The 25,249-nt window shown below is 36.3% G+C and overlaps 1 protein-coding gene across 2 annotated transcripts in view; it reads right to left on the bottom strand.

Annotated features, from left to right (window-relative positions):
- The window catches only part of EPHA6 (EPH receptor A6), a 985,602-nt gene that overhangs the window by 124,392 nt on the left and 835,961 nt on the right, over positions 1–25,249 (bottom strand). For both annotated transcript variants that reach the window (XM_042230510.2, XM_060404157.1), the window contains one exon: positions 8,675–8,884. In XM_042230510.2, the coding sequence (XP_042086444.1) occupies positions 8,675–8,884 (210 nt within the window). The remainder of the gene's footprint in view (positions 1–8,674; positions 8,885–25,249) is intronic.

The raw sequence follows: 25,249 nt of genomic DNA, 5'->3' as shown, positions 1-25,249 counted from the left end.
TCATTAGAGGGCCAGGTTCTTTTGTGCTCTTACCTGGCCATCGTGAGCACTGGGCTTGTCTCCTTAGGCTTGTTGCCTCATGACTAAAACACGGCTGTCATCATCCCAAGCCTATGTCCTGCCAAAGCTATATTCGAGGCAACAAAGGAAAGAAAGGCCAACACTACAAAGCTCTCCCTGTAAGCCTATTTGCAGTAGACCTCAACCCCCACAATTTCTCCAAAGTTGCCAAACTCACTTCCCTTTACATTTAAATGACTTTTCAAAGAGCAAAATTTAAGTGTTAAAGGAGAATAGTATAAATATGTATGAATTATGATTTATTTTCTGGGTCTGAGTTCATTATCAACATCCAAATAAAGATTTTATTAGCAAGGAGAAGAATGATAAGAGAGGCTGGGTAGGCAGCTAATAGGGCCTGCCATAAACAGCATAAATAACTGATAATCTTTTTCAATTTACTTACCATTGATGTGAAGCTCCTTAAACTGGGAATAAGTAAGCTTTTCACAGAGCTTTCATGTGATTTATACTATATTTATAATGTTTTTCTTTCCAGTTTTCTATTGTCAGAGGGGGAAAAAGTCCTTTTTTTGACATCAGAGATGAAACTGGCAATTAAGCATTAGAATGACTTCATTTCTTAAGATAGTATCTCTGAAACTCAAGGGCTAAAGTCAGCAGCTTTGTGTACACTGTCTTATTTTGTCTTTTTTCTGCACAAGCAAGATGGGCCAATGAACATGGTGCTTTCCGCTCGCTGAACATCTGCTGATTGATCTTCCTCAGTAAATCAATTTAGTCTGGGTTTGTTCTAAAATCACTAGGAGCAGGGAGAATAACTCTGAATTAGACAGTGTTGGATGTTGCTAAAACAAAAACAAGCAGTACTTGGTATTTCCTACAATTTATGGTTAATCATCAAGATGTAGGCCAAACGTCTTCAGATTTGTGACTGGCCTTCGATTATTCCTCATTGATTAGCATTTACACTAGAAGGGCTGGATATATTTCAGATCGTTTGTAGGTATTAAAATATTATGTACTCTGTGCTTTTATAGACAATTTGTCTTGGGTCTTGTAGAATTTTCCCTTCTGTTAATACCCTGACCCATTGTAATAACTGCTTCAATATCTGTAACATGTTCTGCTTTCCATTGTAATTTTTTCCTCTTCTTATGATACATTAAGGATTGTTTTAGGTTTACTCATTTGGTGGGTTGTGATTAACAGTCATATCAGAGAAGAAATTAATGTAATTTTACTGAAAACAATGCGCTTATAGTTTCAATCACTTTCTTCCTACCATTTTCTTATTCAGCAATTAACAAAGCAGACACTAAGTAGTATATTAATCTTGCTGTTTAAAGCGTTAAAACATGTAAAAGATAAATATCCTGCTCTCTAAGGTTTTATAAAAAGCTAGAGGGATTCATTACTACTTATAATTACTACTTATAACTCACCCCAAACCTGAGAACTGATCAGCAATATCAGTTTCTCAGTGGTCTCTTGTCTTCAATAATGCCTTCCAAGGTCTAAGGCCTTCGAGTCCTTTCTTTAAAATGCATATTGGAGAGACACAGGGCTGACATCTACAAAGGGGTTGCTTCTGTGCATGCTTTGCGCAAATGACAGATGGAGGTTTTCCCACAGTGTGGCTTGGCTTCTTAATGGTATGCGTGAACGGACAAGATGGTCCTCTCTGGCTTCAAGATTTCTTATAGAGCTGTTTGCACAGGTCTTTTCTATTCTGTGTATGATAATCTTCAAACCTTTTCCATGTGTTTCACTACCAAGACCTCTGTAATGATCACAAGTCCTTATTTCCTAAGCTCCAAAGATAAAACTTTTAGGAAATAATTCTTTAGATATTATCTGTGCTATTGTTGATTCCTATTTCCATCTAATGCTTTGTTGTTCAGTCGCTAAGTCGTGTCTGACTCTTTAAGACCCTATGGACTCTAGTACTCCAGGCTCCTGTGTCCTCCACTATCTCCCAGAGTTTGCTCAAATTCATATCCACTGAGTTGGTGATGCTATCTAACCATCTCATTCTCTGCTGCTCTCCTCTTCTTTTGCCCTCAATCTTTCCCAGTATCAGGATCTTTTCCAATGAGCTGGCTCTTCACATCAGGTGGCCAAAGCACTGGAGCTTCAGCTTCAGCATCAGTCCTTCCAATGAATATTCAGGACTGATTTCCTTTATGGTTGATTGATTTGATCTCCTTGTAGCCTGAGGAACTCTCAAGAGTCTTCTTCAGCACCACAATTTGAAAGCATCAATTAATGCTTAAGTCTGACATTGTCAATTCATCCAAAGAAGTGTACGCCTCCTGGCAGAACTATACCAGAAAACTACCATTAAAATTTTTGGTCTCTCAGCCTTGATCTAAGCCAGTATGTATGATGTTCACTTCTTCAACAGTTATTGGGTATTATTGGATATTGTGGCTCTGCACTTAGCTCATGTTCTCTCTGGTTTAGTGTAAAGCTTTGTTGCCCTTTCATTTCTGTTGTGGATTTGCTTTCTGGCATTTGGACTCAAAGTCTGGATATACTAATTCTGAAGAATATAATTTTTAAACATTAGATCATTAGAGTACCCTTTATAAAAGCTTATACTGACAAAAATTAATAAAAACTGTCAGAATCTCTGACTATGAATTAGTCCATCATATAAACACTGGTTGGCTCAAGGGCACTTTTCTCCCATTGAATTAAGGAAACCTAAAATTGGCATATTGATTTCTTTCTCTTCTGCTAATTACAATGGTCTGCATATTTAACTGATTTTGACTGACTTCTATCATAATATTCTTATCCATCAGAGGGCAGACAGAATGAAAGCCACAATCACAGAAAACTATCCAAACTGATCACATGGATCACAGCTTTGTCTAACTCAGTGAAACTATGACCCATGCTATGTAGGGCGACCCAAGAGGGACAGGTCATGGTGGAGAGTTCTGACAAAATGTAGTCCACTGGAGAAGGGAATGGCAAACCACTTCAGTATTCTTGCCTTGAGAATCCCATGAACAGTATGAAAAGGCAAAAAGATATGACACTGAAAGATAAACTCCCCAGGTCGGTAGCCACCTAATATGCTACTGGAGAAGCGTGGAGAAATAGCTCCAGAAAGAATGATGGAGCCAAAGCAAAAACAGTGCACAGCTGTGGATGTGACTAGTGATGGAAGCAAAGTCTGATGCTGTAAAGAACAATATTGCATAGGAACTTGGATTGTTAGGTCCATGAATCAAGGCAAATTGGAAGAGTTCAAACAGGGGATGGCAAGAGTGAACATCACCATTTTAGGAAACAGTAAACTCAAATGGACTGGAAAGGGCAAATTTAATTCAGATGACCATTACATCTACTACCATGGGCCAGAATCCCTTAGAAGAAATGGAGTATCCCTCATAGTCAACAAAAGAGTCCAAAATGCAGTACTTGGGTGCAATCTCAAAAATGACAGAAGGATCTCTGTTAATTTCCATTCAGTATCACAGCAATCCTAGTCTACGTCCCAGCCAGTAATACTGAAGAAGCTGAAGTCGAACGGTTCTAAGACCTACAAGACTTTTTAGAACTAACATCAAAAAAAAGATGTCCTTTTCATCACAGGGGACTGGAATGAAAAAGTAGGACTCAAGAGATACCTGGAGTAGCAGGCAAATTTGGCCTTGGAGTACAAAATGAAGCAGGGTAAAGACTAACAGAGTTTTGTCAGGAGAATGCATTGGTCACAGCAAACACCTTCTTCCAACAACACAAGAGATGATTCTACATATGGACATCACCAGATAGTCAACAGTTAAATCAGATTGATTATATGGATTGATTATAATATATATATTCAATATATATTGATATACTGAATATATATTGATTATATTATTTGCAGCCAAAGATGGAGAAGCTCTATACAATCAGCAAAAGCAAAACAGGAGCTGACTGTGGCTCAGATCATGAATTCCTTTTGCAAAATTCAGACTTAAAATGAAGAAAGTAGGGAAAACCACTGGACCATTCAGGTATGACCAGGGTTATAAATAAATCATATATGAATTATAAATCAAATGCCTTAGATTATACAGTGGAAGTGACAAACAGATTCAAAGGATTAGATCTGATAGATAGAGTATCTGAAGAACTATGGATGGAGGTTCATATCATTGTATAGGAGGCAGTGACCAAAAACCTACCCCAACAAAAAGAAGTGCCAAAAGGCAAAATGGTTGTCTGAAGAGGCCTTACAAATAACCGAGAAAAGAAGAGAAATGAAAGCCAAGGAGAAAAGGAAAGATATAAGCATCTGAATGTAGAGTTCCAAAGAATAGCAGGAGAGATAAGAAAACCTTCCTCTGTGATCAATGCAAAGAAATAGAGGAAAATAATAGAATGGGAAAGACTAGAGAACTCTTCAAGAAAATTAGAGTAACCAAGGGAACTTTTCATGCAAGGATGAGCTCAATAAAGGACAGAAATGGTATGGACCTAACAGAAGCAGAAGTAAGAAGAGGTGGCAAGAATACACAGAAGAACTGTACAAAAAAGATCTTAAGGACCAGGATAACATGATAGTGTGATCACTCACCTAGAGACAGACATCCTGGAATGCAAAGTCAAGTGGGCCTTTGGAAGCAACACTATGAACAAAGCTAGTGGAGGTGATGGAATTTCATTTGAGCTATTTCAAATCCTAAAGATAATGCTGTGAAAGTGCTGCACTCAACATGCCAGCAAATTTGGAAAACTCAGCAGTGGCCACAGGACTGGAAAACAGGTTTCATTCCGATCCCAAAGAAAGGCAATGCCAAAGAATGCTCAAACAACCACACAATTGCACTCATTTCACATGCTAGCAAAGTAATGCTCAAAATTCTCCAAGCTGGGCTTCAATAGTATGTGAACTGAGAAATTCCAGATGTTCAAGCTGGATTTAGAAAAGGCAGAGGAACAAGAGATCAAATTGCCGATATCCATTGGATCATTGAAAATACAAGAGTTCCAGAAAAACATCTACTTCTGCTTTATTGACTACATCAAATCTTTTCACTGTGTGGATCACAACAACCTGGAAAATTCTTCAAGAGATGTTAATACCAGACCACCTTACCTGCCTCCTGAGAAATCTGTATGCAGGTCAAGAAGCAACAGTTAGAACCACACATGGAACAATGGACTAGTTTCAACCTGGGAAAGGATTATATATTGTCCTTTACAAGGATATACAAGGCTATATATTGTCACTCAGCTTATTTAACTTATATGCAGAGTATAACATGCGAAATGCCAGGCTGGATGAATCACAAGTTGGAATCGAGTTTCCTGGGAAACTCATATCAATAACCTCAGGTATGCAGATGATACCACTCTTATGGCAGAAAGCAAAGAGGAACTAAAGAACCTATTGATCAAAGTGAAAGAGCAGAGTGAAAAAGTTGGCTTAAAACCCAACATTCAAAAAACTAAGATTATGGCATCTGGTCCCATCACTTCATGGCAAATAGATGGGGAAACAATGGAAACAGTGACAGACTTTATTTATTTTCTTGAGCTCCAAAATCACTGCGGATGGTGACTGCAGCCATGAAAGTAAAAGACACTTGCTCCTTGGAAGAAAAGCTATGACAAACCTAGATAGCGTATTAAAAAGCAGAGACATTACTTTTGACAAAAGTCTGTCTAGTCAAAGCAATGGTTTTTCTAGTAGTTATGTACCAGATGTGAGAGTTGGAGCATAAAGAAAGCTGAGTGTCGAAGAATTGATGCTTTTAAACTGTGTTGTTGGAAAGGACTCTTGAGAGTCCCTTCGACTTCAAGGAGATCCAACCAGTTAATCCTAAAGGAAATCAGTCCTGAATATTCACTGGAAGGACTGATGCTGAAGCTGAAATTCCAATACTTTGGCCACCTGATGTGAAGAAAAGACCATGATGCTGGGAAAAGACCCTGATGCTGGGAAAAATTGATGTCAGGAGGAGAAGTGGACCACACAGGATGATATGGTGGTGTCCATCACTGACTCGATGGACATGAGTTTGTGCATGCTCCAGGATTTGATGATGGACAGGGAAGCCTGGCATGCTGCAGTCCACAGGGTCACAAAGAGTCAGACAGGACTGAGTGACTGAACTGAACTGAATTACAAAGTTCTGTATATCTGACTGATTTCAACTGACTGCTATCATAATATCTGTCGAGTAAGAACTGTTTTTCTGGAAGAGTCAGTTTATTATTTGTCCCAAATGGCAAAGTTCCTTTCTTAGTGATAAATTTGCTTATCAAGCCAGGATTCTATTGATTTTCATTCTTCTAAGGTTTATTTGTTCACCACCTTTTTGTTGAAAAAGTTATTTAAATCTTCACATTATAGTCTTCTGATAATATAGCTGTTTTTCTCCTGTTTTTCTTTATATTTACGCTGCTGAATTACATTTACCTAGAAGAAACTGTCATTTTCTTTTCTTGAGTTTTTCATTAAAATTCTGTGCAGAAACCTGTCCTTATTTCTCTTTATGCTAATAATATGTAGCTTGGTGGGAGCTAGTAGGTTTCATGGTCCAGTACCCAAGAGTGACTTTGTGCCTGAAGCTGTCATATCACTTCCATTCTTTGCTTCGTTAAATCTTAAGGAACAACTGAAGTACAAGTTATTCTTCAGGTTGGCCTGGTTCACCTACACAGACTTAGTGTAATTTGCATTTTACCACATGGTATTAATATCTTAGCACAGTCTCATTTCTACCATTGATGACTTGATGGACAGAGAATTTTGTGATAGGCTCTCAAAGAATAACACTTTATTTTTCAAAATAAAAAAATCAAAAATATTTCTTGCCACAGGTTCTTTTATCTAGTGCATTGGATATCATATGATTTTAAATGAAAGTGTTTAAAGGATTTTAGTGCATAACTTAAAAGTAACTCTTTTATTTAAAAAAGAAGTGAGTGAAAATTCATATTATGTTTTACTAGCAGGTAAGCATCACTGGACACAACTGAGCGACTTCACTTTCACTTTTCACTTTCATGCATTGGAGAAGGAAATGGCAATCCACTTTGGTGTTCTTGCCTGGAGAATTCCAGGGATGGGGGAGCCTGGTGGGCTGCCGTCTATGGGGTCACACAGAGTTTGACACGACTGAAGTGACTTAGCAGCTTAGCAGCCAGCATCATCTCCAGGCAAATCTCAATTATTTATGCTAAAGTGCTTAAAGGCAGAATAGTGAATGATCTAAAATACTTTTATCTCACTTTCATTAAAAATATCCACTCTTAAAGCTGGACATGTCTTAAGATTTAAAAATTCACATCAAAAAGTCAACTTAGAAACACTTGAATGAGGTAAAGGAGGAAGGATTCTTAGATCTCCCCCCAGCTATATGAAATAGCTATATGAAATACATGCTCCTCATGCTCCTCCATTATTTGCTTTAAATATCTCCATGTTGGGTATAGAGCATGTCTTCTTTAATTAATTCCATGTTGGCACAGAGTGACTTTTTTCATATATTATGCAGAATAGGGGAGGTTAAGAGTTGGAGCTTAGAGAGATTTTACTAATGCAAAGTAAATAGAATTAAGATATTAAAAGAACTGTGATTATGCAGGTTATGTATTGTCAATAGTGAGACTCAATAGTTCAACTAGGAAAGTCCTTATTAGGAAATACCACTATCAAGGAGAAGAGCAAAGTTTGTCTTGGATGATACAAAGTGAACACAATTGAAAGTCAGAATCAAGGAATTTTATAAGTTTTACAGATACTGTGATAAAATGATTTTTCCATTTTGTTTTGGTCTTTAAAATAGAAGAAATGGAGCTACTCATTCTAATTAAAAGAAAAAAAAACCACCTCTGAATAGTAACTGCCATTATTGTCATTGTCGTTGTTTAGTTGATAAGTTGTGTTTGACTCTTTGCAATCTCATGGACTGGGTAAGAATACTGGAATAGGTTGCCATTTCCTTCTCCAAGGGATCTTCCCCACCCAGGGATCGAACCCACGCCTCCTGTAATGGCATGCAGATTCTTTATTACTGAGCAATCTGGGAAGACCAACTGCCATTATTCCATATCTTAAATAAAACATATCACTTAAAACAGACAAGTGTGAGCCATAATATATCTCTTAATGTTCTTTTTAGGTAAATTTGACCTCATTTCCATAATTGAGAGCAGAGAGGCATAACATTTTCTATGTAAGTTTAAGACAGGTTGCTTAGCAATATTCAAATGAGAGCGAGTCCCTCCTCTAGAAGTGGGTATAAAACAGTTGTCCATGTAAATGTGTGTCAGATTCAGTGAAGGAAGAGATTTCTTAGCACTTAAGTATAACCAGATATGAGACCATGTCGTCAAATGAGAGCAATCTAAACTCAGTAAATTTTGTGCAGATTAAATTATCTAAAAATCGCTAATTGTATATGTATCATTAGGTATGTTCCATAATCATCCCTGCCAACCTCTCCTCATGAAGTGCCTGGCAGGCTCTTTATAGAACTGGCATGCAAAACCAATGTCTCTCAGTTCTTGTCTAGATCCTATTTTGGGGCACTTTTTCCTTCTGTCTTTAGACCATAATACAAACTGGAATTACCCTAATAACATTGCAAAAAATAAAAGTAAACAAACTATATTTGAAAAGGATGGATAAACTTACAGTTGTTGTATAAGCAGCTTCTGGATCATCTTCCAGCACTCGGGAGAGACCGAAATCAGAAACTTTGCATACTAAGTTGCTGTTGACCAATATGTTCCTAGCTGCTAGATCTCGGTGAACATAACCCATATCAGAAAGATACTTCATTCCTGATGCAATGCCTCGGAGCATACCGACCAACTGGATGACTGTGAAGTGACCATCATGTTTCTGAAAGAGAATCACAGTTATTTATGTTAGTTTATTTTATTATAGTGTGGGTGCATGCATGCATTCCTGTGTTCCTGTTTGCGTAGGGGTGTGTGTGTGTGGTGTATTAAATGAAACCCTTGATTTTATTTTACTGGATCCAATTTAATGTAAGCACCAAGTCTGCTGATCATTTTGTTCATAACAAAAGTAAAAATCTGTTTGAGATTTAAAGGAAAGGAAAACCTAGGTTGAAGTGATAAAGGGGGAAAAACAAAGGAGAGAAGAAAATCATCCAAATTAACTTCCAGAAAAGATGATTTCAAAAACTCTAAGTAACAAAAGGGAACTAAATTTAAATAAGATAATAGCAATGACTTCTAAGAAAAAAGAATTCACTTTCCATGGTAGTTAGCTCCTACAGCTGTGTGTGTGTGTGTGTGTGTGTGTGTGTGTGTGTGTGTGTGCCCAATCATGTCTGACTCTGTGTGACCCTATGGACTGTACAGGGCAGCAAAATCTGGGATTGGATGAAAGTTATGTGATTGCTGGAAATTGTGAAAAATGATCAAAGAAAAATAAAAATTGATTGCATGAACAAGTTTAGGAAAGTTGTAGGACAATGAAAACCACATGCAAACAGAAAATAACTTGATTTTCCCAATCTTTCCTTACAGAGTTAACCCTTAAACAAAGGTGTGGACTGCACAGTTCCACTTATAACTATACTTTTTTCAGCAAATACCTAGTTGGCCCTCTGCATCTGCAAGTTCCGCCGGCTTGCAGATTGTGTACAGTACTATGTTTATGGTTCTGGGTTGATTGTATCAGAAGATATAGAATTCTCGGATACAAAGGGCTGACTATGGAACTTCAGCATCTGTATATTTTTGTATCTGAGGTGGGTCTTGGAACCAGTTCCCTGTGGATATCCAGAGACAACTGTACAGAGCAAATGGAAAGAAAAGTTGGCAGTTGATTGAAAACAGGACTATTTTAGTTCTCAGGGAAATTAAAAGAAATATGAATAAAAAGCCAAGCTCAGCAGTGGTATATAGTAATCAATCCTCTGACTAACTATGCCTCTTACCTTGATTTAAAACTATATTTTAACTGAAGTGTAATTGATTTATAATATTGTGTTCGTCTCAGTAGTATAGGATAATGATCTAGTATTTTTGCAAATTATGCTCCACTATGGGCTTCCCTTGTGGCTCAGCTGGAAAAGAATCTGCCTGCATTGCAGGAGACCTTGTTCGATCCCTGGTTTGAGAAGATCCTCTGGAGAAGGGAAAGGCTACCTACTCCAGTATTCTGGCCTGGAGAATTGCGTGGACTATATAGCCTATAGGGTTGCAAAGAGTTGGACACAACTGGGTGATTTTCACTTTCTTTCACTTTTATACTTCACTCTAGGTTATTGCAAGATGAAGGGTATACAGTATATTCTTGCTGCTTATGTATCTTATAAATAGTAGTTTGTATATATTAATCCCATACCCCTAATTTGTCCCTTTGCCCCTGCACTAACTCTTCCCTTTGATAACCACAAACAAGTTTTTGAAATAACTTTTTAAATAAACAAAATTCAACTGTCATTCATGTAAGCTGTGTGCACCAGTAAGACCTGATACAAATACTATGGTACAAATGTAGAGAAAATGAATATAAAAATATTTTAAGTTTAATTAAAATATCACATACTGTTTTAATTAATTAATTAATGCATACTGTTCTAGTTAATTATTTGGAGATTGTTGTCATTAATGGGGTTATAGAGAAGTGAGATTCTCAAATTGGTTTTATATATCAGATAACATTTATTTATGAATTATACTAAAATTAATATTTATTAAGTGACCAGAGGACTATATTACCTTATACAAGGTGGTAGAGGCATACATAACAATATCTCAAAATTTGCAAAGTTAAAGAATTTTTCATGGATATGTGATTTAAACTGTAGAGTAGGTTAAACATTGGGATGAATTGACCATATCACAGTGATGTGGTCTCTGCTACAATGATGATTCATTGGCCAGTTAAGTGAATAAACTTTTACAACAAACAAAATAAACTTCATCTTACTACAACAACTTACATCCCTGATAATTCTATGATAATATCTCCCAAATCAAGTGGAGAGTAAGGAAAAAAACCTTTTCATAAAAGAAACGGTCTACAGCAAGTATATCCCATTTAAGCAGGAGCTTCTGTATAATTAATGTATAAAAGATAACCTAACAAAGAAAGTCTTTGCTGTTATTGGGTCTTTATGTTTCTGATCCATCTTCTTAGACAGTGCGCAATTAGATGAAATCTGCCTCTTCTATCATGTACCTTACTTACCTCTCCTCCATTAGGAAAATCAAAGCCTTTGAAAGCATTCATTCTTTTGGCCTAGAAAGGATTACACCAATTTTAAAGAGATGGTTCTTTCACATATCAGTCAATTGCCTGGTATCACAGTTCTTGTGGAGGTAGAATTTCTGTATAGTAGGAAATGTTAATAATAGATGATCTGAAGACTAGAGTGTGTGTTAGTTTCCTTATCTGTGTAATAAGAATGCATGCGTGCTTAGTTGCTCAGTTGTGTCCAATTCTTTGTGACTCCATGGACTGTAGCCCACCAGACTCCTCTGTCCGTGGGGTTCTCTAGGCAAGAATACTGGAGGGGGTTGCCATTTTCTATGCCAGGGCATCTTCCCAACCCAGGGATCATACCCGAGTCTTCTGCATTGCAGGCAAATTCTTTATTGTTTGAGCCGACACTGAAGCCCTACAATGAGAATACTATAATCTAAGAGTTGTAGTGAGAAAAACAAAGCAACACAGCTCATCACTTATTTCAATAATACCTGGTATTAAAAAAACATGAAATCATATGTAGTTTTTGTAATTTTAATAAAATTCAGAAAACTCTCCACTCACTCTCCTGAAAAATCAAGGCAAAAGAAACTCCTACATCATAAGGAGAGAGAGCTACTCAGTGCTAGGTTGAAATTTAATTCCCTATCTTGTTCTGAGGGTGGCACAAAGTATCAAGTTATTTCTTAAAAAAAAAAAAGACTTTTTTAGAGCACTTTTAAGTTCAAAGCAAAATTAAGACGATGATACAGAGATTTCCCATATACCTTCTCCTTCAACAAACACATGATCTTCCCACACATGATTACCAACATCCTTTACCAGAATGGTACATTTGTTACAATTAATGAACCTCCAACAACAAACCATAATCACCCAAAGTCCATGGTTCGAACATCAGGATTCATTCTTGGTGTTGCACATTCTATAGGTTTGGACAAAGTTATAAAGACATGTACTCACTGTTACAATATCACATAATGTTTATGTATAGTAACATGTATCAATAACAGTATTTTCACTGCTCTAAAAACTGTGTTCCATCTGTTCATTACTCCTGCCACTCCCTCCCTCGCCAACACTTATTTTTTCATGGTTTTATAGTTTTGTCTTTTCCAGATGTCATACATTTGGAATTAGTATGTAACCTTTCAGATTCTTTAACTTAGTAATACACGTTGATGATTTCTGCATGTCTTTTCATAGCTTGAGATCTCATTATTTTTAGTGGTGGGTAATATTCCATTGTCTGGATATGCAGTTTATTTACCCATATACTTACTGAAGGGCATCTTGAATACTTTTAAGTTTTGGCAATTATAAACAAAGCTGATAAAAACATTTCCATTTATTAACTGTTTATAGCAGTTTTATTTATTGACTGTTTATGCAGGTCAAGAAGCAACGGTTAGAACTGGACATGGAACAACAAACTGGTTCCAAATTGGGAAAGGAATATGTCAAGGCTGTATATTGTCACCCTGCTTATATAACTTATATGCAGAGTACATCATGAGAAATTCTGGGGTGCATGAAGCAAAAGCTGGAATTAAGATTGCTGGGAGAAATATCAATAACCTCAGATACGCAGATGACACCACACTTATGGCAGAAAGTGAAGAACAGAAGAGCCTCTTGATGAAAGTGAAAGAGAGTGAAAAACTTGGCTTAAAACTCAACATTCAGAAAACAAAGATCATGGCATCTGGTCCTATCATTTTATGGCAAATAGTTGGGGAAACAGTGGAAACAGTGACAGACTTTATTTTTTGGGACTCCAAAATCACTCCTGATGGTGACTGCAGCCATGAAATTAAAAGACGCTTGCTCCTTGGAAGAAAAGCTATGACCAATCTAGACAGCATATTAAAAAGCAGAGACATTACTTTGCAAAGGTCTATCTAGTCAAAGCTACGATTTTTCCAGTAGTCATGTATGGATGTGAGAGTTGGACCATAAAGAAAGCTGAGTGCCTAAGAACTGATGCTTTTGAACTGTGGTGCTGGAAAGACTCTTGAGAGTCCCTGGGACTGCAAGGAGATCCAACCAGTCTATCCTAAAGGAAATCAGTCCTGGATATTCATTGGAAGGACTGATGCTGAAGCTGAAATTCCAATATTTTGGCCACCTGATGCTAAAAATTGAGTCATTTGAAAAGACCCTGATGCTGGGAATGATTGAAGGCAGGAGGAGAAGTGGAAGACAGAGAAGGAGATGGTTGGATGGCATCACCAACTCGATGGACATGAGTTAGAACAAGCTCTGGGAGTTGGTGATGGACAAGGAAGCCTGCCATGCTGCTGTCCATGAGGTCTCAAAGAGTCGGATACGATTGAGCGACTGAACTGACTGAACTGAGTAGTTTATACAGCTGCAGGTTTTTATATGGACATAAGTTTTCACCTCCTTTCATTGAATATCTAGGAGGACAATACCTGGATTGTATGGTAAGCATATGGTTAGCTTTGTAAGAAACTGCCAAACTGTCTTCACACGTGGCTGCACCATTTTGCATCCCACCAACAAACGGCTTTTCCTGCTGCTCCATATCCTCACCAACATTTAGTGTTGTTAGTGTGACTAAATTTGGCCATTGTAATAGGAGCACAGTGGTATCTGATTTTAATTTTTTTTCTCTAACATCATATAATGTGGAAATCCTTTTCACATCCTTATCTGCTATAAGGTGGAATGGATGAAAGAATTGATCCAAATTGATCACTGGAACAGAATAGAGAGCCTTCCATGAACACAGCTGATTGGTCCTTGACATAGAAGCAAAAGAAATACCATAGAGAAAAAACAGTCTTTTCAAAAAATGGCAATTGGATGTATACATGTGAAGAAAAAAAAAAAGCTTATTAGTCTAGGTTTTTTGGTCAATTCTTTCAGATTTTCTATGTAGATAACATGTCATCTGTGCATAAAGACTATATCCCCCCTCACACTTCTTGTCTTCTTGCATTAGGTAGCACTTCCAGTATGACATTGAAAATCAGTAGCGCGAGTGGCCATCCTTGCATGTTCCTGATCTTAGTGGGGCAGCTTTAAGTTTTTTACAATTCAGTATGATGCTAGCTGTTGGGTTTTTTGGTAAATAGTCTTTATCAAGTTTAGGATGTTCTCCTTTATTCCTACTTTACTGAGTTTTTATCATGAGTTGGCATTAGATTGTGCCAAATGCTTTTTATTTATCTGTTGTTATGATGACGTGATTTTTCTTTGTTTTACCCATTTGCTGTGATGAGTAACAAGTGATTTTTGAGAGTTAAACCAGTCATGCATGTTGAGGTAAATCCCACTTGGTTGTGTAATTTATTTACAGTGTTGGCTATAATTTGCTAAAATTTTGTTCTAAGTTTTTCACAAACCATATAATTTATGCTTTTAAAGTATACAACACACTTCTCTTTTAGTTTATTCATAGAGTGTGTAACCATCATCATTTTAGAATTTTTTCATCATTTCTCCCCCAAACCCCATATTCACTAGCACTTACTCTCCATCTCCCCCAACTCCTTCCACCAGTCATAGGCAACTACTCTTAAACTTTCTATCTCCCTAGATTTGTCTATTTCAGGTATTTCATATAAATGGTTTCACACAATATGTGGTCTTTTTTGGCAGTCTTCTTTCACTTAGCTTAACGTTTCAAGGTCCATTTGTATTGTAGCTGCTGCTGCTGTTGCTAAGTCGCGTCAGTCATGTCTGACTCTGTGCGGCCCCATAGACGGCAGCCCACCAGGCTCCCCCATCCCTGGGATTCTCCAGGCAACAACACTGGAGTGGGTTGTATTTCATCATTTTTAATGAAGACTAATATTATATTAATTTTGTTTATTTATTCATCAGTGGCGGACATTAGAGTCACTTCCACTATTTGGTTATCATGCAACATATTTTTTTGTTACATTTTCACACTTTTTTTTTTAAAAGAAATTTAAGTTTTACTCTCTTAGCAGATTTCAGTTATATAATACAGTATTAGCAACTATAGTCACCATGTTATACATTAGATCTTCAGAACTTATTCATCATATACCTGATAGTTTGTGATCTTTTACAAACCTTTTCCTATTTTCCATCCCCACCAACCCCTGAAAACCAGTTTTCTACTCTCTGTTTCTATGAATTCAACTTTTTCCTTTTTGAGGCCACATATAAATGATACCATACAGTATTTACCTTTCTCTGGCTTATTTCACTCGGCATAATGTCCTCCAAGCTCACCCACATTGTGCCAAATGGCAGGTCTTTCTTCTTTTTTTTTTTTTTTAAGGCTGAATAGTATTTCAGTATATTATACTCCAAATTTTCTGAATCCATTCATCCATTGACAGATACTTTGGCTGTTTCCATATTCTGGCTGTTGTGAATAATGCTTCTACGAACATGGGAGTAGATATATCTTCAAGATAATAGTTTAGTTTCCTTTGGATATATATCCAGAAGTGAGATAGACTATATGGTAGTTCTATGTATAATTTCTTGAGGAATCTCCATACTGTTTTTCATAGTAGTAGTACCAATTTATATTCCCACCAACATTGTACAAGGGTTTTCTTTTCTCCACAACCTTGCCAGGATTTTTACTTTTGTCTTTTTGATAACAAACATCCTTACAGCTGTGAGGTGATATTTCATTGTGGTCTGCATTTCCCTGATGATTTGTGATGTTGAGCATCTTTACATCTATCTGATGGCTATTTGTATGTCTTCTTTGGAAAAATATGGATTTAAAAACTGCCCATTTAAAAATTGGATTTTTTTTTTGTTACTATCACGACAATGCTGGCTTTGTACAATGAATCTAGGCATTCTCCCTTTTCTATTTTGCATAAGTTACCTTAAATTATTTTAACTATTCTTATCACCAACATTTGAAAAGACTTGAATTAACTGCTTTTATATCAGTATCAGAGCAATCATAGTTCTAATAACTACACAAGGCATCATTAAAAATGAGATTTTGGTGTTTGAAAAGAATATAAACTACTTTTTCCATGTTCTATGATGGGTCTATACAATGTAGTATGTTTACTTCTATTTTACATGGCCAAGACTTTTCCTGACATCCATAAGGTTAAAAGTACTTTTATAAGTGAACTAAGATATGCAGCTGCCTATTTTTCACTTTTTGATGTTTTCACTAGTGGTACACAACTCTGGTGCATAAAAGTTCAGGAGTCTTAACATGAATCAAGGTAACACCTATACTAGTATTCTCATATTGTTCTCTGCTACACGAACAGCAACAAGAAAGATAATTTTATATAAGAATGTACTTGGTGAAACAATAAAACTCATTTTGTTAAATATTGATTCTTGATTATGTATCTCAGGATCAATATCTGTGGGGCATAGAAAAGAGCTGATAGGAATAAGGGAGTTGATCCTGAGAGTTCTCCCCAATAAAGCTCCTTCATACAAATCTTTTAAGAATCTCTTTTGCAGGGAACCCACCTTGTAACAATATCTATCTATCTATTTGTCTATCTATCTGCTATTTATAAAATGTACGCCTGATTAAAGGGAAGCTCTCAAAATAGCTGTATATTCTTCTGGGAATTCACAAACATCAATTATTACCATATTTTATAGGGAAAAATTATCTAACATTCCCTAAATACTATACATCAATCACAGTTATAAGCTCATTAGAAGTATTATCTCATTTAATCCTTGAAACAACTCTGATATAATAGTAGTTACTGTCTCTATCTTCTAGATGATCAAACATAAGGGCAAAGAGATTTAATAACCTAGTAGGTGAAGTCAGGATTTGAATCCAGGCACAGCTTATATAATTATAATTCTAGAGCTTATATATGTGAATTCCAAACCTTCTACTATTAATTGGAGGTATCTGAAAAACTGTTGACCCCAAGTGTGCCAGAGTGACCCAGCCTGGGCTAGTTTAGGCAGCTCAACTTAGTTCAGTAAATCAAGGTACACAATAAACAAACAGCACTCCAGATGAAACCAACAAATAAAGATCTATTTATCTATGTGTAGTTGAAAGGAATAGGCTCACTTATTCATACATGAGGTATGGCAAGAATCTATTTCTTTACAAATGATGCAACTCTCTCCTTCAACAAAATCTATATTCCTTTTCCTAGTCCTTGTTAACATAAGCCTTCTCAAGTATGGTTTAGGATATAGTGGTTTTCTTGAATAAGGTACATGGTTAATAAACAACCATCTGAATAAATAACTGAATTAAATAACCTTTGATACTATCTAGTAGTACACTCGTTGCTATTGCTACATTATTCCTATTGCCTTGCATTAAAAAAAGTTATTTTTTTTTAAGGTAGGACAGTGGTTTTCTTCCTTTTATGCAGCAGTTCTATCACAGCATCCACTATATGCCGTGCCTTGTGTCAGCACTCAGTAAATATTAATTCAAATTGAATTGAATTGTTTATGAGGGGAGGAGAAAAATGTGAGAGTGCTGAGATTTAATATCTTTGGGCTGCCTTCTAGAGATTAATCAAAAAGAAACTATGAATTTTGTTATGACATATAGTTTTTTCCCCCAGGAAGACAGATTCAAATGAAAGAGAGCGAATGTGGCATATTTACACACTGCATCTCAGAGCTTAGTAGCTGGAATTCAGTTTGTCTTCATTCTTCTTTTCCTTTGCTCTCTCAGCCTGACTGTTGAGAAACACGGAGCTTAACCTCTAAGTGACAGAGAGGGTGAGCCTGATTAGAAGGTGGTTTCTGAAAGCTGCATATATCTGTTATTTCTGAAAACTACAGAGCTCCATACAACCTCCTCTCAGACTCCGGAGCACAACATTTCCCAATCCGAGCAGTCACTGGCATGTCACATTGTCTCCACAGTAATACAATCTCTTGTTGATGGTTTTCACTGCCCAATCTTGTGGGTTGTGCCCCACAGACACTGTAAAGCCTCTCAGTGTTCATTCATCCTAGGTTAAGCTCAAGTACTTAGTTTGTGCTTAGCACAAATGTAGGGTTTGAGTGCCATGTTGTCCTAAACTCATCACGCTATTATCTAACAAATTAAAAAAACCCCAATATATTCAGGGTTGTTTTGAAAATACAAATATCACTCTGTCAATCATTGGCTTAAAACCCTTCAAAGATAGAACAAAGTATAGTATTCGATACAAAGATATGGCTTTGCCTGTGTCTCTAGTTTCACATCCTATTCTGATTCAATTTTTTGGTGTTTTAATTCACCACCACAACATGTTATGCTATCTAATGTGCTTTGCTTATATGGTTCCTTCTTCTAGGAATACCTTCTAGTCTTTGGGCAACCAAGATTTTCATCATAAGCATCATATCTTCTGGGAGGTCCTTAATAAAATCCCAAGTTCATTCTTTCAAACAAGACTCATTTAACCACTTCTGCAGACCAGTTATTGTGCTAATTGCTGTAATCAGAGTAAGAAGCAAAAGAGAAAGGTACCTCCTCCATTTTACCTATATTTATTTGAAAGCAGGAAAACAGAAAATAAAATTTAAACTGGGGCATGAAACACTGACTTGTGTATAGAGAACAGAAGTGGAGAAACCAATTAGGAAAATATTACAGAATGCTGAGCGCCAAAGAATTGATGCTTTCAAACTGGTGATGGAGAAGACTCTTGAGAGTCCCTTGGACTGCAAGATCAAACCAGTCAATCCTGAAGGAAATCAACCCTGAATATTCATTTGAAGGACTGATGCTGAATTGCCAATACTTTGGCCACCTGATGCAAAGAGCTGACTGATTGGAAACGACTCTGATGCTCAGAAAGATTGAGGGCAGGAGAAGAAGGAAGTGACAGAGGATGAGATGGTTGGATGGCATCACTGACTCAGTGGACATGAGTTTGAGCAAACTCAGAGAGATAGTGAGGGACAGGGAATCCTGGCATGCTGCAGTTCATGGGGTCTCAAAGAGTCAGAGACAATTTAGCTACTGAACAACAACAACAAAGAGTAACACAGGATAGAGAAACTGGTGATTAAAACTCAAAACTGAATGAAGTTTGAGATCTACTTTAGAGACACAGCTAGCAGGACTTGCAAAGGAGTAGGGAATTGGTCAGGAAAGTGGAGGAATAAAGTTGGAAAATATTTCTTCTTATTGCTCTCAAAGCATCTTGTCTATACTAACATTAGCTAAAGCCGTGTGCGTGTGTGTGTTTGTGTGTGTGTGTGTGTGTGTGTGTGTGTGTGTGTGTGTGTGTCTGGCTCTCCCACTAGCTTGACCATAATCTCACTTAAATCTCAGGACCTAGCACCATGCCTGGTACTCAGCAGATATTCAACAGATACTCACTGGATTAAACTGAACTGAATTTATTTTTCTCTTAATGGACTAAGTACTTTTGGCTTTTAGTCAATAATGGAATATTTTCTTGAAATATTTTTTATGGAAAGTTAGATTTACTACAAGAGATTCTCTGAGAAAATCATGAGTAAATGACAAATACTGACTATACTTGTAAGCATCTTCACTTCTGAGTACAACCTCCAGAATTTTGTCTTTTTGCTAGAGAGTGAGGAAAAGGGGAACAAACATGTTATACAGATGTCTGCAGTATCTGTTTCTAGGTCTTCACGAGAGAATTATAGTAATGTTGAGCCCATCAACAGAACAGCCTTACAAACTATCAAAGATCTGTGGATCATAATATATATCACTGTCATCAAACATTCTTGTTGAAAAATGTGCAATACTCCTTTGAACAGAGTAAATAATTGTTATAGTGACTCAGTATCCTAAAAACATTAAACATGAGTGATAACAATATACCTAGTAGATAATAAACTACTATTCTAGAGGAGAATTAATAAAAATTGCATGTCATCATTTAACAAATATTTGCCAAGAATTCAATTCACTATGCTGTGTCTTGGTTAGCTACAATAAATAAATCAAGTTGCAAGGATTTCTTACAAAAGTAGTAAAATAAATACTGTTAGATAATGACAATTTATGATTTAAAATGAAGCGACAGAGGATGAGATGGCTGGATGGCATGACTGACTCGATAGACATAAGTTTGAGTGAACTCCGGGAGTTCGTGATGGACAGGGAGGCCTGGCGTGCTGAGATTCATGGGGTCACAAAGAGTTGGACACAACTGAGCGGCTGAACTGAACTGAACTGAATGAACATTTGGTTAATATGTATGTCAAAAGACTTTTTTGGTTTACCAACCATGAGTTATAAAAAAATGGCACCAGCCTTTCAAAACAGAGTGACAAAAATAGAAGGGTGAGCTGGAGAGTTGTAAAATTATTACTTCCAAAAATGCTGACTTGAACTACAAAATGGCTATGCAGAAAATGTACTTTACTAAGTGGTTTACAAGAGATTGAGGTATACAAACAGTGACACTGTTAACCTCTTGTCTCCCTACTTCTGTGTTGCTTGAGGACATTCTGAGAAAACTAGATGTTGAAAGAAACACAATGGTTTTCTAAGGCACTGATGATGAGAATCTCTGAAGAGTCACAACAGAGAAGAGATGAATTCCATGTTTCTAATTGTCCCTTAGCCCCAAAATATTCTCATCCATACTGTATGAATGTTCTCACTTCTTTTTTTTTTTCTTCCTAACTGAAATTTCATTATTAAGATTCTGTTTGGGCCAAATTCACAGAATCAAAAGGTGAAATGGTGGTTTCAGGGACCGGGTGAGGGGGATATAGAGAGTTACTCATCATTGTGGCTCAGCTGGTAAAGAATCCGCCTGCAGTGAGGGAGACCTGGGTTCAATCCCTGGGTTGGGAAGATCCTCTGAAAAAGGGAATGGCTATCCACTCCATTATTCCGGCCTGGAGAACTCCGTGGACTCTGTAGTCCATGAGGTCACAAACAGACACAACTGAACAACTTTCAATGGGCATAAAGGGCTATTTAAGCAAGATGAATAAACTCTAGGGAGCTTCTGTACAATAATATACCTGTTGTGAACAATACCATATTGTATACTTAAACTTTTGTCAAGAGAGTAGATCTCATATTAAGTATTATCACCAGAATAATATACAATGAAAAAAATTATTTGGATTTACAAGTTCATGTAAAAATGCAAAGTTATCTGCGAGAATTAAAATAGTATTTGTGAATCACATATTAGTATGAATTAATCTAGTTTTATAACCAGCTAAGATCTGTGACAATGAAAGAATGAGAGCAATGAAAGAATGAGGACAATTAGGATGGGGTAAAGGTCCAAGTTACAGGTAATTCTGTGATTAGAAAAAAGCCTAACCTGGTGATGAGAATGATAGGAAGAGTGTGCTACCATATGGGATTTAAAACAGAAAAAATTAAACATCTGAGGATCTGAGAAGAGGATATTAAGAAAGGGGCGGATGCTGCATAAAAATGGACATTCCCCGCCCCCCCTAAATAAGGCACAAAAATCTTTTCAATTTTTTTTTGTTTGAAGGAAACTACAGGTCTTCTTTGTATTGAAAGTTACATCCTTGAGCTGTATTCTGTGTTAAAGAGGCTTTTATGGATCTGCCTAGGGACTTAAGCAGAAGCTTTAAAAGAAATATTTATGGGAAAATGCGTCCTGAGTTCTCAACAATTGATTTATAAGTGACTTTGCAGAAAACAGTCCTTGGAGGGTTACTTCTATAACTTAAGTTTAAAGTTAAAATTCAGTTTTTATATGTTTCTAAATCAGGAAGTTGACCATGCTATGACTTTTTAAAATGTTCTTGAATTAGAAAAAGAAGTGGCTAAGGTTATTTATAGTCTGAAAAGACCAGATCATTCTTGTTTAAAATAACCACTGAACAAATAATAGTCAATATCTCCTTTTAACTCAAGCCTTGGTTTTTGTGACCGCCCCAGCTGAAAATCTTTTTATAATTTCTTATAGAATATTTGCTAAATCCTTCAAGGCTTTATTATTTTGTAGTAATTGTGAATTTGGACTAAAGCTAGGCCAAGCTGTATTTTTAGTTATAGAAGGGAAAGGCCACCAAGAATGGAATCAGAAATTTCAATCATAAGGAAACTAAAAATGTCATCTCTAATACATGTAAAAAATCTAGGAAGAAGAGTAGATTTGTGAAACATGACAGTTGGATTTCAGATTATCTTTTAATACTTTAAAGTGAATCTGAATATATAATATATCTTTAACTTAAGGAGCTTTCTATTGAAATTAATTTTTTTTTTGCTTAGATTTGTACAAAGGTAAACTACAATAGTTACTGCATGCTGCACTTAAATAAAGCCAATAAAATTTAAACTTTTTTGTTTAGCATCTAGGGGAGGGTGTAACACAGTGCCAAGATCCTGAGGAAGCATCACCAGAGTGCATCAGAATTACTGTGAAAATTTTTGCAAAATATATCTGTTTGGATACTGCATGTGTATTTTGTAAAATCTCAGTAGGATGGAGATTCTGATTTCCAGGCATGGTTGAGAACCACAAGTTTTGAGTCTAATATTCAGTTTTGTAAATAAAAACTCTCCTGTATGGTTCAAATGAGGGGTTAGGAATGACTATAGAAGAGTTCAGGAAACTGTATTCAATTTCTCTATATATCACTAGAGTATAAATTACCTATCAATTAAAAACTTTAATATAAAGTCCTATATGCAAAATGAGAATTAATAGGAATATTAGAAAATACAACATGGTACCAGATACTACAAATGACACAATACCTTTATAGTACTAAAATGTTTAAAGAGATCAATTCAGGCTATTGTATATTGATGCTCTAACTCCTAATTTAAGAATAAAAAGTTCAGTCAGTGATACGCTTTGTTCCAAGTATACTATGCTTTCATATATTTGGATGCTTACTGTCACATATTTTTAGAATAGTCTTTGGCATTAAACTGGCACAGGCATAATAATATTCATTGACATGAAGTTTCACATATTTTCTTCTGAAAAAATGTAATTAAAGGTATGTAATTCAACTGTAACTTTTAGAGTTTAAAGACAGATATTGGTGGATAAGTGTAATTCACTTTTTTCTACTGTTGAATAGGAAATGAATGTGATGTGGATTAATTATGCTCTTGTACCCCAGCACAAATATAACTCCACAAAACACAATTTACAAGAAAAAGTGTGCTAATAAAACACAGCTCTCATTATTAATATACAACTAGCATAAGGTAAAATGCTATCTTTACTAGATTTATAATTTGAGTACATAAATATTTAAAAGATCCCTTTAATTTTTTAAATTAATATTTGCTTTGCATTTGTTCAAGGAAAATCTTCAGATGTCTCACATTGCTTTTGGAATGCTGATATGCACTTATATGTATTATTTAAATACTCACATTTGTGAGGTATACCCAGATTTTAAAAAATGGTGAACATTAAGAATATTTTTAGCCACTAGAAAAAGTAGACCAAGAAGTGACAGGAAAACAATTTTAAAATACTCAGTGGGCTTTCTTGGTGATCCAGTGGTTAAGAATCAGTCCACCTGCCAATGGAGGGATATGGGTGTTTCATCCCTGGTCCAGGAAGATTCCACATGCTGTGAGGCAACTAAGCCTGTGTGCCACAACCACTGAGCCCAGGCTCTAGAGCCTGCGAGCCACAGCTCCTGAAGCCTGTGCATGCTAGGGCCCATACTCTGCAACAGGAGAAGCTAATGCAAAGTCCATGCATTGCAATAAAGAGTAGCTCCTGCTCTCCACAAGTAGAGAAAGCCCAGATAAATCAACGAGGACCCAATGCAGCAAATAAATATTTTTTAAAACCTCAAAACTAATGACATCTTCTGAAATATAATAATAGATAAAATTATGGAGACACTACTGTATGCCAAACATTTTCTTGGAGTTTTAGGTCTATAAGATATTCATTACAATAAAGTCTTAATAGCTACAGAAAGAAGTTAGTGCCTATTCTTAACCTTATTTTGTGGAAGCCATCATCACTGAATATTCTTTTTTGCTTTAACACCTGATCCAATCCCCTGGTGAATGCTATTGACTCAATGTTCAAAATATATCAGAGAGTTTACCATTTTCCATCAACTCAACTGCAACTATCCTAATCTAAGCCTCCATTATCTCCTTACCTGGATTATTGAAAAGCCTCCTGATTTCCCTGTATCCATCTGTACCTCACTATAGTGTCGTCTCAGTACAACAACCAGAGTAATTGTTTTAAAACATAATCAGATTATTTTATTTTATAAAAAATGCTATTAAATAAAGAAGTAATTTCTTTGTGCTTGACATATGATACCTCAAATTTTTAAAGTATTTTATAACTGTTTTTATTTGGATTGCTAGCTAATATTGCTATAAGAAAAGAAGGTCCAAAGATTTAGGGATAAACAGTTGCCAGGTAAGCGCCAATAAAAGTGTTTATGAAATGTATATGTATAGTTAGACTGTGCAGGAATAAGCTTCAGGGCTGTGCCTCATTTACACTAGAGCATTTCCTTGGAAAAGCTAGGAGAACTTACATACCAGTGAGGTCATATCTTCTGGGCAGTCAGGCTGATGCTCCACTTTGCTGAGTCAAAATGCATTTTATTTTAAAAGGTAACACACACATATTCTTATATACCTACCCACCTCTCCTTTTCCGCATTTACATGCACATACACACTCACATACACACTTACACACAAACATGCTTACTTAACCATACCGTCATCTGCTAATATATTTCTTGAGAAATATCTGCAAGGATCCAAATAGTAGGTTTATGCATTCAGTGGAGTATCAAACCCAGCCAGCCACTGCCACCAGACTGTAATCTTGTACTTGGTTTGCTACCATTCCTTCATATAAAACAGGGAATTGAAGTGATTTTCAAATAGTGTGGGAGACCAAAGGGAAATCTTTTTTACCTCCAGTAAGCACAGAATGCTATTAATGAGCCGTGGATGGCTCCCCTACTACGACATGCACTTCGCTACTTCCTCCTCTCTGTGATTGTAGAAGCTGTGATTATCAAATTCCAAAGCAGTAGTTTGAAAAATGACTTGGCTTTTGAGACTATGTGGGATATATATATATATATAATCTCTGCT

This window comes from Ovis aries, chromosome 1, assembly GCF_016772045.2.
Source record: "Ovis aries strain OAR_USU_Benz2616 breed Rambouillet chromosome 1, ARS-UI_Ramb_v3.0, whole genome shotgun sequence".
NCBI lineage: Eukaryota > Metazoa > Chordata > Mammalia > Artiodactyla > Bovidae > Ovis > Ovis aries.
Note: the sequence above shows the minus strand (reverse complement) of the source record. Positions and strands in the feature narration are given on the sequence as shown.